The 16,871-nt window shown below is 52.6% G+C and overlaps 1 protein-coding gene across 1 annotated transcript in view; it reads left to right on the forward strand.

The window, feature by feature from the left end:
• The first annotated feature begins 583 nt into the window (after positions 1-583).
• Positions 584-16,871, forward strand: part of CB3H14orf132 (chromosome B3 C14orf132 homolog) — a 58,254-nt gene continuing 41,966 nt past the window's right edge. Inside the window, exon 1 of the mRNA XM_043556959.1 lies at positions 584-769. Coding sequence (XP_043412894.1) covers positions 743-769 — 27 coding nt within the window. The 5' untranslated portion in view covers positions 584-742. The remainder of the gene's footprint in view (positions 770-16,871) is intronic.

Raw genomic sequence — 16,871 nt, forward strand, 5'->3', positions numbered from 1 at the left:
CGCCGACCCCGGGAGCACTGTCTTCACGGAGCCGCGAGGATGCAGGGGCGCGAGGTGCACCCCTTGCAGGTGTCTCCAACCTTCATCACCGCCCCCCCTTCAGCGAGGGGTTAATGACCATGGCTGTCCGCTCTCGCGACTTTTATGGAACCCAGAAGGTCTGCTCAGGAAAGGGAGGCGAGGCAGGGCAAGAAAGAACAGCCCCGGCCAGGATGGAAACCTCCTTTTGCGGAGGCACACCCGACGCGGGGCGCAGAGCTGGCGCAGAAAGCTGGGTCACGCTGACCCTGACCCTCAAGCCCCCGAGCAACACACGCCAGCCCCAAGGGGCGCCTACAGAGTCGTACTCGAGGTCCCGCTCCCGCCAGCCGGGCGACCTCCGGCCTCAGCTTCCGCCCGCGGCCCCCACGCGGGAGCGGATCTTGGGCGCGCGGGGGTTCCGCCTGGCCCCGCCCTTGGGGTGGGGCTGGGAGCGGTCACGTGGAGGGGCTCCCGGGCCCCCGAGCCCCGCCCCGCCCCGCCCCGCCCCCCGCCTCGGCCGGGTCTGGGTCCGGAGCGCGGAGCGCGGAGGCTGCCGAGGCCGCGACGCCGGGGCTGCTGAGGTGGGCGGCGCGGCGGGGTGCGGGGTCCCTGCTCGCGGCTCGGCCCGCTCGCGGCCAGCTGTGCAGGCGGCTGGACCCGCAGCGGCGGCGGCGGCAGCGAGGACTCCAGCGCGGGCGGCGGCAGCGACACCAGCGACACCATGGATCTGTCCTTTATGGCCGCGCAGGTAACGGGGCGCCTTCCCCGCGCGCCCCGGGCGGCGAAGTTTGGGGAGGTTCGGGGCCAGGGGCTGGACGCGCCGGGAGGATTCCAGCCGGGCGGTGGCGCCCGCCGGGCATCTACGTCCCGATCCTTTGTCCCGAGCCGGGCGTCCCCACCTGGCTTTTCTCGTCGGAGGCGGCGAGCGCGGCGCCCGGGGGTGGGGCTGGCCGTGCGCCCGGAGCGCGCCCGGCCGACCTCGTTCCGGACTGCGAGGGGCCAGGGCGGTGCGAGTCGACCCCTCCCTGCCCATCCCCTCTCTGCCGTCGCCGCTCCAGTCCCCAGGACGCACCCAAGGCGGTGCAGCCCGGATCCGCGCGGACCTGGGTGGGTGGGCAACCTCGCTGTTCTCCATTCCACATCTTCCCGAGGCGCAGATTTATCTGCAACTTGCCTGTGACTTGGGGCGCCCCCCGCCTCAACTCACTTTCTCCCCTTTGAGTGGAGACCACAGCCTCTGTAGCCCGAGGAAGGCGGCGAGACCCCCTCGGTGACCAGCCAAGCGCGAGAGCGCAAGGATCATTTTATCCTTTCTTTTTTTTTTTTTTTTTGCTTTGTGCTGAGTCTGTAGAGTCATCAGTGCCCGACGCGACCATAACTCTTCCCTGGACACAAAACAGGTTGCCAATGGCAGGAAAAAACAGATGACCTGTCATCACTCGATCACTTGATCCTTGCTGAAGGAGAGTCCCCTTGAGTTCTGAGCGTTGGGTGATCCGTTTCTGTGCTCAGCTCTCTTGAGCTAGAACAAAGGCAGACAGACCCCCGCTTTGTGGAGCGGCTTGTGGCCTTTCCCAGGACCCGGTGCCGAGGACAGTTGGGCTCCAGGGAAGGCCACATTTGGTCCGGAGAGTAAATCCCAGTGTACCACATTGCACCTTCCATGAGTTGGTTATGTTGGGAGCCCGGAGGTGGGAAGGCCACTGACGTGCTGTCTGTCCCCTGTGTGTGTGGCAGGGGCCCCACCTGCTGCTGTTTAATTTTCCAGGGAATGGATTTTAAAAGGACACCTGCCTTCCCCCCCCCCGCCCCCCAAATTTCACCCCAGTGGGAACCTGTTGAAAAAGTAACAGCAACATCCAAGCTGTGTGGACAACAAGCCCCCGACACAGTCATGGAAGGACACAGAATCCCCAGGGTGGCTCCAGATCCCAGCTCCTGGCAGCCTCTTGTTTAGTTTTCCAAAATGCTCGTTGCTTCTATCAGCAACACTGTTGTTGTTGTTGTTTTCCTTATTTTCTGTCCTGTTCCTAAACCCACGTTTATAAATATTGTCATGTGGGTGTTATTTTAGACAGTGGTGACTTTAGCTACATGATAACTGAGGCGGCTTCACCAGATTTATTTCTAGGGGAGAGAGGACCTTACACATGGCTGTCCCCGCCTTCCCCTTCTGGATCCCACCACACAGCCTGTGTCCCTGGTTACAAGATAAATCGATCACTGCTAACCCAGGGGCTGGCTGGAGCATCACATGTTGCTATGGTAACTTGACAAAATAAACATAGGGCTTTTCGCCATCTGTAGGCAGAGCCGTGCAGAGCCTGGGTTCTTTTTTTTTTTTCCTCTGTGTCTATTTTGTTTACTCTCACATTGTGTGTGGTCGATGTGTTCCTGCCAACAGATACTTGGGCATCGATCACATGCTCGGTCTCGAGTCAGTTGCAAGGAACAGAAACACGATGTGCGCTCAGATGGGCAGAGATGCTGGGGTTACAGTAAATCCTTACAAGTCTGTGACGTGGGTGCTGTTTTCCCCCGTTTATAGATCAGGATATCAGACTTCAGCAGGATTAATCATTTACCCAGGGCACACCATTTTAAGGAAGAGAACTGTGTTTTAAACCCGGGTCTGAGTATTTGCACAGCTGCTGGGTTTTCCTCCTTGCCGCTCTCCCCTGAGGAAGACACACTGTAAGGGCCAGGGGCACATGTTTAGGCAGGAGTCATCTCTTCTGCCTTCTGCCAGGAAGTGGTCTCACCAGGTTGCATTGCCTTCTGGTGTTGCTGTGCACCTGTTATCCCCACGAGGGTGGGAACTTTGACTCTTCTATCTGCAGCCCTTCGTGCCCGGCTTCTGCGAACGCTCAACACGTGCTCGGACCGTGCAGGGACCACCAGGTGTGTGACACCAAGTTGCTGTCCCCACGCAGAAGCAGTGGGCAGTTTGACGGAGGAATGTTAATGCTTCCGTCTACTTGTTCGGCAAAAGCTGAGTCCCCGTCTTGTGCCAAGCTCCGTGCCCGGCACTGGGACCAAGGTGCTGGGGGGCACAGTGGAATGGGATGTAGATTTTCTTTCTGGGTGCTTATAGAGGACTGGAGAAATGATGAGCCACGCCATCCTCAGCAAGGGGAATGGATCAGGGCTGGGGGGACCAAGATACTTGGCACATAGTAGGCCCTCAGCAAGTTTCTGTTAGATGATCGGATGGGGCGGGACACGACGTATGCGCGTGGAAAGACGAGGACAGGAGAACAGCGCATTCGAGGTGTAGAATGCCCTGCCTGTGAACCTGTCAAGGACTTTGAGGACTTGAGTTTTGATGGATTAGAACTACAGACAGATCTCTGATGGATTCTAGGCAGAGAGGCAGGAGGAGGGAGGCCCAGAATATATTCACAGACTCCTTCAGGAAGGAGGGAGGTGAGGGCACAGGACACGCTGAGGGAGGTGAGGGCACAGGACACGCTGAGAGGGAAGGGTGCTGACCGTTGAGCGAGAAGTTCACGTGACTCAGCGGGCAGTGGGAGCCATTGCAGGTTGTTGAGCAGGCAGTGGTTCATAATTGAAGCAGTGCTTTGGGAGGATCCCAGCCCTGGTGGAGCATAGAGGCTGGAGGCCTGAGCGGAGCTGGAAACGCCCACCTGCTTGATTAATTGACTGGATGAAAGGACATCCCTGTGATTCCAAGACTCCCCCCCCACCACCTCAAGGTTGTGAAGTGTGAGTCCTGTTTGTGCCTTTATCTATTGATTTGTTCGTTAGAAAGGGTGTGCGATCCGGGGAGAGGGGCAGAGGGAGAGAGAGGGGGACTCTTAAGTGGGCTCCATGCTTGCAAGGCTCCACCTCGTGACCCCGGGATCACGACCGGAGCCAAAATCAAGAGTCGGGCGCTCAACGGACTGAGCCACCCAGGCGTCCCCTCTTTGTGGCTTTAAAAGGCCCGCAGGATATAAGCCATTTCGGAAAGATTTGCCTCTCAACAGCCAAGCATTACGAAGCTACCCTTTATGGACGGCCAGAGTGGTCAGTGGTTATCCAGCACCTCCTCTGACGCCCTCCCTGGTGGTGGAGGGAGGTGCCCTCCCTGGTGTGAGTGCGTGGGGTTGCGTGTTAGGGCTTAAGAGAGGCTGTGGGCACTGAAGATGTGAAGACTCAGCCTGTGGACCCCACCTCACCCTTGAGCCCTGGAGTGATGCTCAGCTGCCCTTTCCTCGCCCTGGGAGGCACGCCGGTCCCACTCTGCACAATCCCTGTGTCCCCACAGCCCCCTGGAGCATCGAACAGTACACAGGAGTACCTGTTTCTCTCTGGCCAGCGGTGGCCAAGAGGACAGGGCTGCCCAGACCCCCAGGGAGCTGGAGACCAGGGGACGACACAGACTTTGAGGACTGAGCCCCAAATCTCTGTGTCATTGGTGGGGTAGCCCTTCTCCAAAGATGGCCATGTTCCCTTCTTCCCCTGTCGGAGGGGAATCTCGTTCCCCTCCCCTTAAACCTGGGCTGACTTTCTTGACCAGGAGAATGCCGTGTGAAGGGCCTTCTGGAGCCTCCGAGATTAGCTTTAAGAAGACCCTAGTGAGACCCAGGAACGTGCTCCAAAATTGAGGTGTTCCTTTCCTCCTGACCACACCTGAGAAACCTGTGGTCGGGTAGGTGGCTTTGTTAGTCCCGCCATCTGCACAGGGAAGAAATGGGGAGCCGGGGTGGTTCAGCCGGCAAGCAGAGGAGGAGCCAGGGGTGGAACCCCGACCGCAGGGGCCACCCTGCATGGGACCAAACCACCTCGCAGAGCAGACCAAGTGCTGGGAGGACGGGAGGGACTCTAGGGCCCCATCATGGGTCCGCTTCAGGGAATCAGCAATCCCGAGGTACACGGAGTGTTTGGTTTATGCATATATTTTTGAATTTATTTATTTAAATTCAAGTTAACATACAGTGTAGTCTTGGCTTCAGGAGTCGAAGCCGGTGATTCATTGCTTGCATGCGACACCCAGTGCTCATCCCAACAAGTGTCATCTTCAATGCCCGTCACCCATTTAGCCCACCCCCCCCAACTTCCCCTTCAGCAACCCTCAGTTTGTTCTCTGTATTTAAGAGTCTCTTCTGGCTTGCCTCTCTATTTTTTTTTTAATTTTTTTTTCACGTTTATTTACTTTTGAGACAGAGAGAGAGACAGAGCATGAACGGGGAGGGTCAGAGAGAGAGGGAGACACAGAATCTGACACAGGCTCCAGGCTCTGGGCTGTCAGCACAGAGCCCGATGCGGGGCTCGAACTCACGGACCGCGAGATCATGACCTGAGCCGAAGTCGGCCGCTTAACCGACTGAGCCACCCAGGCGCCCCATTGCCTCTCTATTTTTAAACAAGTTCTTTTTTAAAAAAATTAATGTTTATTTATTTTTGAGAGAGAGACAGAGCGTGAGCTGGGGAGGGGCAGAGAGAGAGGGAGACACAGAATCCGAAGCAGGCTCCAGGCTCCGAGCTGTCGGCCCAGAGCCCGATGTGGGGCTTGAACTCACGAACCAAGAGATCACGACCTGAGCTGAGGTTGGACGCCTAACCCACTGAGCTACCCAGCCAGCCCTGAACAAGTTCTTAAAGAGGACTGTATTATTTCTAGGGCTGCTATAATAAATAACCACAAACAGAATGTTCAAACAGAAATATAATCTCCTCCAGTTCTGGAGGCTAGAAAACCCAAATCCAGGCGGTGGCAAGGCAAGTGTCTCGGAAGATGTCAGGGGAGACCCCATCCCACGCCTCTCTCTGAGCCTCAGGGTGTTGCCTGAAGTCCTTGGAGCCTTCCACTGTAGCCACGTCACTCCAATCTCTGCCTCTGTGCACCGGGCCCTCGCCTTGCACGTCTGTGTCTCTCCTCTTATCAAGACACCAGTATGTTGGATTAGGGCCCACTCTGATGACTTCATTTTAACTTGATTACATCTGCAGAGAAACTAGTTTGAAAGAAGGTCACTTTCACAAGTACCAGGAGTTAGGGCTTCAATAGCATATTCTTGGGGGAGACACAATTCAAGTTCAGAACCATAACAAGTTCTGAAGACCCATAAAGAATAAGGATCTGGGGGCGCCTGGGTGGCTCAGTCGGTGAAGCGTCGGACTTCAGCTCAGGTCATGATCTCGCGGTTTGTGGGTTCGAGCCCCGCGTCGGGCTCTGTGCTGACAGCTCGGGGCCTGAAGCCTGCTTCGGATTCTGTGCCTCCCTCTCTCTCTCTCTCTGCACTTCCCCGACTTGTGCTCTGTCTCTCAAAAATGAATAAATGTAAAAAAAAATTTTTAAAAAAAGAAAAAGGATCTGGATTTTGTGTGGGTGGTCACTGGTCTTAGAGGGGCAGCAGACAGATCGCTTCTCCAAACCTCAGTTTCATGTTCTGTGAAATGGGCGCAAAATCGCCTTCCCCATGGAGCTGTTCATCTAGCCACTCAGCAAATGTTTCCTGTGGGCCAGGCCTGGGGCTGCAGGGAGGAGAGGGCCACCGGGCTGCCGTGTCGTATGTGACACGGTGCAGGTAAACACAAGTGCCCTGGGAGCCCAGAGGAGGCACCTAACCCAGAGGTCCGGGAAGGAGGTTTGAACCGAGCTGTCTGAAGGATGCCTGGGTGTTATGTAGACCAAGAAGGAGTGAGGGCATTCCAGGCAGGGGGGATGACATACACCAGGGTGGAGTGGAATGGGGGCTTGAAATAGTGTCTCCTGCTGGGCGTGGGGGTTGGGCAGAGCATTTAGTTGGGCCGAGGACAGATGGGGAGAGAGTGGGAGATGGGAGCCCAGCCGCGGACCTCATGCAGTGGAGCAGAGAGCGGTGGGGGCCTGCGGTGACCCAGACAGTGGACAGCTGCTGCCTGAGATTCCCCTCCCAGCCCCCCCACCCCCGCTCCTTCCTTGAGCCATGCAGACACGCAGGCCCAGGGCTGCAGGCTCTTGTGGGTTTTCAAAAACACTGAAAATTTGGATTTTTAACATGCAGCCTGGATTTTTAAATGTTGGCCACTGATTAAAAAGTTTTAACAAGCTGGGCCCCTGGGTGGCTCCGTCGGTTAAGCGTCCGTCTTTGGCTCAGGTCATGATCTCGAGGTTCGTGAGTTCGAGCCCCGCATCGGGCGCTGTGCTGACAGCTCGGAGCCCGGAGCCTGCTTCGGCTTCTGGGTCTCCCTCTCTCTCTGCCTCTCTCCTGCCCATGCTCTGTCTCGCTCTGTATCTCAAAAATAAATGTTAAAAAAATTTATGTTTAATAAGCCAGCCAACCACGATGGGAGCTGTGTCAGTTACTTATAGCTCATTATTTCAGGTACTTAGTGGCTTGTAGCAATCATTTATTTTGCCCACGACTTTGTGGGATCAGAATTTGGGAAGGACTTGGCTTGGCAGTTTCTTCCTGCTGGGTGACATCAGCTGGGATACCTGAGCCTGGGGTCCAGACTTCCAACATTGCTTCTGCACACGTGTCTGGCAACTCCATTCAACCTGACCCTTCTCTCCACTTGGCCTTTCATCCTGTAGACGTTTCTTTAGGCAGCTGGGCTTTCCTCCCAGTATGGTGGTCTTGTGTGGAACTGCCTTCCTCTCCCCACCCCCAACAGGTGTTCCCAGGTCGAAGCTACGAAGCTTCTTATGAATGAGCCTTGGAAGTTCCAAAATGTCACCCACTCTGCATTTCTTTGGCCAAGAAAGCCCTAAGACCAGCCCGCGTTTCAGTGGAGAGGGTACCCACTACCTCTCAACGTGGGGAACAGCGTGCACATCCAGGAGGGACAGAAGGAATGTGGATAACTTGGGGACTGGCCGCTGCATGGGCCAGACAGGACAGGTGTGTGGACGGGGTTCACCCTGGGGCCGCCCCAGTAATCGCTCTAGACCAGTCGGATGTGTGTAGAGCTTGACAGAATTTTGTGAACTGCCTTGCCCGAGAGAGAAGTAAGTTACTACTGAGGAGGTAAGCCATGACTTCATTCGGCCAAACTGTATGAAGTTGCTTGACATTCGGCCACTTCTTTTCTTGATTTAAAACCACTTTTACTGAGCTGTCATTGACATGCAACATTTTACTAGTTGTAGGGGGCACCATAATGATCCAACATATGTATTTATTGTGAAATGATTACCATAGTTAGTTTGGTTACATCCTTAACCACACATAGTCACATTTTTTTCTTGCGATGAGAATGTTTAAGATTTACTTTGTCAGCAGCTTTCAAATACACGATGTAGAATTGCTGACTATAGTCACCATGATGTATATATTACATCCCCAGGGCTTATTTATTTCATAACTGGAAGTTTGCCTCTTTTGGCCACCTTCACTCATCTGGCCCACTCCCTGCCCCCACCTATGGCAGCACCAATGTGAACTCTCTATTCACTAGTTCAGGGTGTTTGTTTTGTTGGTTGGTGGTTTTGGTTTTGGTTTTTAGATTACTCGTATAACTGAGATCAAAAAGCGTTCATCTTTCTCTGTCTAAATCATTTCGCTTAGCATAATGCCCTCAAGGTCCATGCATATTGTCACAAATGGCGAAATTCCTTTCTTTTATGGATGAATAATATTCCACTGCCACATGTAAAAATATTTTTTAATTATTTTAAATTTAAATTCAGGTTAGTTAACATAGAAAGTGGTGTTGGTTTCAGGAGTAGAATTTAGTGATCCATCACTTACATACAACACCCAGTGCTCATCCCAACAAGCGCCCTCCTTAATGCCCATCACCCACTTAGCCATGCCCCCCACCTACCCTCTAGCAACCCCCAGTTTGTTCTCTGTATTTAAGAGTTTCTTAAGATTTGCCCCCCCGTTTTTATCTTATTTTTCCTTCCCTTTCCCTATTTTCATCTGTTTTGTTTCTTAAATTCCACATATGAGTGAAATCAAATATTTGTCTTTCTCGGACTTATTTTGCTTAGCATAATACATTGTAGTCCTACCCACGTTGTTGCAAATGTCAAGATTTCATTCTTTTTGATGGCTCCATAATATTCCTGTGTGTGTGTGTGTGTGTGTGTGTGTGTGTGTGTGTGTATCACATCTTTATCCATTCATCAGTGGATGGACATTTGGGCTGGTGCAACTCTCTGGAAAACGTATGGAGGTTCCCCCTGCCAAATTAAAAATAGAACTACCCTACGACCCAGCAATGGCACTACTAGGTTTTTATCCAGAGGATACAAAAACGCTGATTTGAAGAGGCACATGCACCCCAGTGTCTATAGCAATGCTATCGTCAATAGCCAAATTATGGAAAGAGCCCACATGACCATTTTTGACCTGAGAGTCTCATGTAGTTCAGCCCAGTAAGTACTACTGGTGAGACAGTAAGTTCTTGAGTTATGGAGGGGTGGAGTGAGTGGATGTGGGGAGGGTGATCAGCACCTGCTGGGGAGGTCTGAGGAGTGGAGGCCTCCCCTGCCCATGAAACACACACAATTCTCCCCCCAGCTGGGCTCTTAGAACTTTGGCCTTGCTGGTGGGAAGACATAGTCACATCTGGAATAGGATGTTGACAGTGGACGGGTCTTTCTGGAAGACAGCCTGTGCAGTCCAATCAGAGCTGAGATACTGACCTATCTGCTGCCAGCCCCCAGCCCCCTGGACCTTGGGAGGCTCACCGTTAATTTGCATTTTAATCATTTTTCATGGAGGGGGAAAAAATCCACAAAAAAATCTGGTCGTGTTGAAGAGGCTGTTATCTCTTGAAATGGCCGTGGCTACACTCATGGGCTTGTGGGATCGTTCCAAACGGTCTGCAACACACCCTGCAGAAATGTTCTCTCCCCAGGGGAACACAGCACCTCCCAGGAAGACAGAATTCTAGGGAGTCTGGCAATCTGCTGCTTACAGAATGTTTTCCCCAGCCACTGGCTGCTGCTTTCCCTTAAAGCAAGAATTATGATTAAAATACAAATTGTCTATTATCTCAGCTGTTTTTAACCGAAGGGCCTGCTTGTTGTACTTCAAGTTCTCATTTAAAAAATTTAAATATTTTATTATTCTAATTAGATCTGCTTCGGCGAGAGAGAACACAGCGCTACATTTTTGCAGAGGTGTGATGAGCAGTGAAGGAAGAGTAAGAATCTGTAGTACTTTTTGTAGACCAGATTTCTAGACAGCGTTTTAAGAGTCAAGACATTCCATCTGACTTGCAGTAATTGTATGTCACAGAGCTAAGAGAACTGGGGCATCTGGAGGTGGATTGCAGTCTCCAGTTAAATACTTGAGTGCTTAAGGAGCAGCTGTTTTGTGCTCAGCCCTGCTCACCCTGCTTCGAGGGTCTGAACCCCGACTCTTTCTACTCTGAAGTGATGGAGTCCTGCCTGTATTCACTCTCTGCCCATTCTGTCCCCTCGAGATGTCCCTGTACCTTCCCATGATAGCTGCCATTTATCAAGTGCTCAGAGGGTGCTGGGCAGGCCCTGTGTCCTATAATACACAGAATCTCACTAAATCCTTTATGACAGCTCCTGGAATAGGCAATTTTAAGGTCCATTTTACAGATGAAGAAACTGAGGCTTAGGCACACAGGTGGGATTCAAAGCCAGATCTCTGTGCCATGTCAGCTTGTTTTTTAAATGCAATTTCACAGTCTCTGCCTTCAGATTAGAGTTTTTAAGCCGTTCGTGTTTAGTGTGATTCCTTATATGGTTGGATTTAAATGTACTCTCTTACAGTTGCCTATTGGTCCTTGTTCCTTTTTACCTCTTTTTCTGCCTTCTTTTTGATTGAGAACATTTTATTATTCCATATGATCTCTTTTGTTGGCTTATTAGTTCTAACTGTTTTGTTATTTGGGTGGTTGCTTTAGGATTTGCAGTGTATATCATTAATGTAGCACAGCCTATCTACAAGTAATATTATACCCACTTCACATGTAAGAACCTTATAACCAAACACTTCTATTCTCCCCTCTCAGCTGGTGTGATATTATTATCATACATTTCACTTCTGCATGTTATAAACATCATACCACATTATCGTTTTTGTGAAAATGGAATTGTCTTTTATTGTTTTAATGTTTATTTGTTTATTTTGAGAGAGAGAGAGACAGAGAGCATGAGAGGGAGAGGGGCAGAGAGAGAGGGAAAGAGAGAATCCCAAGCAGGCTCTGCTCTGGCCGCACAGAGCCCACCTTGGGGCTCGAACTCACAAACTGTGAGATTATGACCTGAGCTGAGATCAAGAGTCGGATGCTTAACTGACGGAGCCACCCAGGCACCCCCAGATCGATGATCTTTTAAAGAGAACTAAATAGTAAGAAAAAAGCCTTATATATTTTCCTATATAGTTATTGTGTCTAGTGCTTTTTATTTCTTTGTGTAGATCACAAATGTGGTATCATTTTCTTTTTGCCTAAAGGACTTTTAACATTTTTAGTAGTGTGGAAGGGCTGGCACTGAATTCTTTCAGCTTTTATATGCCTGGGAGGGTGGGGAACATGTCTCTTTTTTTTTTTTTTTTGGCTTTCATTTTTGAAAGTTAATTTCACTAGGCATAGAATTCCGGGTCGGCAGTTTGTTTTTCAGTAAAGATATTGTTCTACCATCTCCCTGCTTGCAAGGTTTCCACTGAGAGATCTGCTGCCATCAGATTACGTTCCTCTGAACATAATGTGCCTTTTTTCCTTTGGCAAAAAAAAAGTTTTACAGTTTTCTCCGTACCGATTTTGAGCATTTTGCTTATAATGTGCCTCCGTGTCCTTTTTTCCCACGTTTCTTGTGGTTGAGGTTTGGAATCTTTCACAGTTGTGGGCTTATACCTTTCCTCACCTTTGGAGAGTCTTCTGCCGTTCTTTCTTTTTCTCCCCCAAGCTTTTTCAAGATATAGTTGACATATACCATCGTGTACGTTTTAGGTCTACAACACGGTGACTTGGTATGTGTGTCTATCACAAAACGATGACCGTATCCTTACCTCACATAATTACAATTCTTTTTTTGTTGTGATGCGAACTTTTAAGATCTACTCTCTTAGCCACTGTCAAGTATACGGTACGGTATTGTTACCTGTAGTCACCATGCTGTACGTTATGTCCCCGGAACTTACTTATCTTCTAACTGGAAATTTGTACCTTTTGATTATCTTCACCAAACTCCTCCACCCCCTCTGGCAACCACCCATTTGGTCTCTGTTTCTATGAGTTTGGTTTTTTTTAGATTCCACATACAAGTGAGATCGTACGGTATTTCGTTTTTCTTTCTGACTTAGTTCATACAGCACGAAGCCCTCAAGGTCCATCCAATGGTGGTGCCGACGGCAAGATCTCATTCTTTATTGTGACTAAATAGTATTCAGGTGTGTGTATGTGTGTGACATCTTCTTCGTTCACCCATCGATGGACACTTAGGTTGTCTCTGTGCCGGCTGTTGTGATAATGATGCAGTGAACATAGAGGTGCGGATAATCTCTTCAGGAGAGTGAGTTCATTTTCTCGGGCTATATACCCAGAAGTGAGGTTGCTGGATCATATGGCGGTTCTGTTTTTTCATTTTTAACTTAATTTTTGAACCTCCGTACTTTTTTCCGCAGTGGTTGTGCCAGTTTTCACACCGTCAACAGTGCACGAGGGTTCCTTTTTCTCCGGGTCCACGCCAACACTTGTTACTTCTCGTCTTCTTTCTTCTTGATGATAGCCATTCTGACAGGCATGAGGTGACATCTCATTGTGCTTTTTAAAATTTTTTTATTTTGAGAGAGAGAAAGAATATGAGTAGAGGAGCGGCAGAGAGAGGGGGAGAGAGAATCCCAAGCAGGCTCCAGGCTCTGAGCTGTTAGCGCAGAGCCTGATGTGGGGCTCAATCTCACAAATCATGAGATTACGGCCTGAGATGAAATCAAGATTTGGACGCTTAGACGCCCCTGATTGTGGGGTTTTTTTTTTTAACGTTTATTTTTGAGAGACAGAGAGCGCAAACGGGGGAGGGGCAGAGAGAGAGGGAGACACAGAATCTGAAGCAGACTCCAGGCTCTGAGCTGTCAGCACAGAGCCTGACGTGGGGCTCGAACCCACAAACCACGCGATCGTGACCTGCGCCGAAGTCAGATGCCTAACTGACTAAGCCACCCAGGCGCCCTTCATTGTGGTTTTGATTTGCATTTCACTGATGACTAGTCATATCAAGCACCTTTTCATGCACCTGTTTGGTCATTTGAATATCTTCTTTGGAAAAATGCCTTTTGGGTCCTCTGCCTCCCCCCACCTTTTTTTTTTACCTGGATTGTTTGGGTTTTTTGCTGTTGAGTTCCATGAGCTTTTCATGATTTCTTTACCTATTTCTTCTGTTCCCTCCTCTTCTTTCCTTTGGTGACTCCATTCACACATACACGTACCTGCTGCCCGCACATGTCTCCCAGCCCCCTGGTATTTATTCACGGTCTTGAGTTTCTTTCTCTATGTATGTTTCACGTAGGCTAATAACTACTGATGTGTCCTCAAGTTCACCAGTGTGTTTCTTGAACATCTCACCTCGGTGAATCCCATGCAGTGTATTTTTGATCTCAGACATTGTCGTTTTTAGGCCTAGAAGCTTAATTTGTCCCTTTTTATATTTTCCATTCTCTTAACCTGTTCAGTGTCTCCTCTAGCCTTTTAAAATTTTTTTAATGTTTCTTTTTGAGAGAGAGAGAGAGAGAGAGAGAGAGAACGTGAGTGGAGGAGGGGCAGAGAGAGAGGGAGACACAGAACCTGAAACAGGCTCCAGGCTCTGAGCTGTCAGCACAGAGCCTGACGTGGGGCTCGAACTCACGGACTGTGAGATCATGACCTGAGCTGAAGCCGGACGCCCAACCGACTGAGCCACCCAGGTGCCCCTGGATTTTTTTTTTAATGTTTATTTATTTATTTTGAGAGAGAGAGAGACCGTGCCAGCAGGGGAGGGGCAGAGAGAGAGGGAGACACAGAACCTGAAACAGGCTCCAGGCTCTGAGCTGTCAGCACAGAGCCTGACATGGGGCTCGAACCCACGAACCGTGAGATCAAAGTGGGACACTTAACCGACTGAGCCGCCCAGGCGCCCCCCTCCTCTCGCTCTTTGGGTGTGTGGCACAGTGACAACAACTGCTCCCCTGCCCTCCTCTGCTGGTTCTAAATCCACCTCCGTTCTGGCTGGGTTTGATCGCTGGCTGTCTCCCCCTTACGGGTCATAGCATCCTGCTGCCTTGCATGCCTGATAAATTTTGAGTGGATGCCAAACACTGTGAGTTTTACCTTGTGGGACGCCCGGTGCTCTTGTGTGTTCCTACAGATATTCTTGAGCTTTATTCTGGGGTGCAGTTATGTTACCTGGAAACACTTTGATCCTTTGGGCTCTTGAGCTTTCAAGGTTTCTCAGGTCGGACTGGGGCCGTCGTTAGTCTAAAAGTAAGCCTTTCCTGCTGCTGAGGCAGGCGGTTCTGAGGATTCTACCCAGTGGCCTGGGAATTAGGAGGTTTTTCAAAGTGGCGGGTGGAAACAGGGACTGTCTCTGGCCTGTACGGGTGCCAGGAACGACTTCCTGTCGTGCTTCTGGGGGATTCCTGCCTCCAGAGTGTCCCTCGCACGTGTGCACTCTTCAGTGCTCTGCTGATATCTGAGGGGTCCTCCTGCAGACCCCCAGGATCCTCTCCCCCCTCCATGCTGTGCCTTCTTGTCTGTAGCGGCATTGGTCTCCCCAGACTCTCAACCCTGCCCTTCCCATCAAGGCGCCCACCGGCCGCTGTCTGGGCTCCTCCTTCCTGCCCCACAGCCCGGCACCTCTCCCCAGGCGGGAAACTGAGTCGCTTGCAGGGATCACCTGGTTTGTTTCCTAACTCTCGAGGGCCACGTTCTGCACCAGCCGGATGTCCCACGTCTTGAAAACCATTTTCGTATGTTTTGTACGTTTCCGTTGTGGTTTCATCTGGAAGGGGAGATCCAGTCCCCTCTACTCCGTCTTGGCCGCAAGCAGAATTTCCCCAAGCCGGTGTTTTTAACAGCTGTGTTTGCACCTTCCTCCTTTCCTGCACTGTGGAAAAGGGGATGTAACAGTTGAGTCCGAATCGGGCCCACTGCTCACTCCCCCGGGCCCCGGCTGTGGCACCTTGCTCGGTCTGGCACGTCTTGGAATCTTCTAGATGCCGTAAAAGGTGGGCAGTGTACGCACGGACCCTCACAGCCGAGTCTGATGCCAGGGTTAGAGAGCCAAGCCGTGCACCTACAGAGCAAGTCCCTTTCCACACCGCCATTGCCTCTCGAGTTGCTTCTGGGTGCCCTGTGACCGCATGCGGGAGTCATCCAGAGGGCCAGTGTTGGGATGCGGGAGTCAGGCCTGTGTGCCGGCAGCCCGAAGCCGGGTGGGTGCCCCCAGGCCTCCATCCGGGCCCCTGCACCGTGGGGAGTCTTGCTCCCCAGGAGTATGCAGTTGGGCAGTGGGGGCGGGCACCAGACGGCCGCAGCCTCAGGCCTCCCCGGGGTGGCCGCCAACAGCCGGGCCTCCGCGTGTCCTCTCCAGACCCCGTGATGGCCCCTCATCCTTCTCATCACGGGGCTGTGGGGGCCGGTTAGCAATGCAGTAAAACTTGGCTTCCAGCATGCTTGGCAGGAGTGGGGGGGGGGGAGGGGCCTGGAGGAGATGACGAATTGGTGTCCCACGCCCCTGTGCCCCCGCCTCTCTGCCGAGCCGGGTGGCACTTGCCTGTACCCCCTGCCTCCTCTCTGAGGTCCCTCCAGCCCTGCTTCCTCCCCGTGGAGATTCCACCGGGGCCCCCTCTGTTCCCCCCAACAACCAAATTTATCAGGCAGGGTCGGCCACGCGGGCAGCGTGCCACGGAGAGGACCCCCCTGTGCTGTGTTGGCGGGGGGTGTCGAGGAGCCCGAACGAAGCTATTACCAGGCTTTGTCGCCTTGGTCACCCTGATCAACATTGTGTCAACGCACGTTGCGCCCCGAACGTCACGCTCAGGCATGCAGACAGGTGAGGCAGGAGCCTGCCCTCAGGTGGAAAGGGGGGGCGGACGGCGTGGATGCATCTTGAACACCAGGCCCTGTGCTGCACGACCGCCCTGCCACGCACCCCCTTCACACAGGGGGATAGCGGGGCTCAGAGAGCCTGTGGGTCTGGCCCAGAGTCACCCAGGTGGGAAGGGGTGAGAGCGGGCTGGGTCCGAGCCAGGGCCCAGGTACCAGCTGGACAGCAGCTGACGGACTGCAGCGCTCAAGGTGGAGGGCAGGGAGCCCTGAGCCCTGGCAGGTGTGGTTCAGGGTCACAGACCTCCGCGGCCCAGCCTGCCGTTAGCCTGTCTTCCTCCCCGGAGCCTGTGTGCGCAGAGGGCATTGTGGCTGCAGTGAGTTGTCCCAAAGCCCAGACGGGCTGGTGCCAGAGGCTGGCCGGGGGGTGGGGGTGGGGTTGGGGGCCCACACGAGGCTGAAAGAGCCCGGGACGGGGCCGCAGCAGGGGAAGCTTGCTCCAGAAGTGGTCACCCTCCTCTCCCGCCTCCTCCGCACCCCCGCAGCCCCTCTGTGTCCGTCAGAAGAGCAGAGGATCCTGGCGTTCCTTGAGGGCGAGCCCTCCTGTCTCGATTATACCCGGATCGCTGCTACCCACCCCCCCCCCGGACCCAAGGCCGGACTCGAGACAGCCAGGAATCAAGAAAAGCTGGATAGAAAACCGCGTCTTCCACTCGCTTGCCGGGCTCTGACTGCTTGAGTCCGGATGGTAGCTCTCTTTCCCCAGGGCAGGGCCACCTGTTACTGGCCACACCCAGTCCCGCCACTGCACCCCACGCCCTGTCCCTGAGCTCCCCAGGCCCCAGCACCCTCCCCTGCCCCCTGCAGGGTGATTGCCACGGTGCGGCCCAGGACGGGGGCTTTCCGGGAAACGT

This window comes from Prionailurus bengalensis, chromosome B3 (genome assembly GCF_016509475.1).
Source record: "Prionailurus bengalensis isolate Pbe53 chromosome B3, Fcat_Pben_1.1_paternal_pri, whole genome shotgun sequence".
Classification (NCBI taxonomy): domain Eukaryota; kingdom Metazoa; phylum Chordata; class Mammalia; order Carnivora; family Felidae; genus Prionailurus; species Prionailurus bengalensis.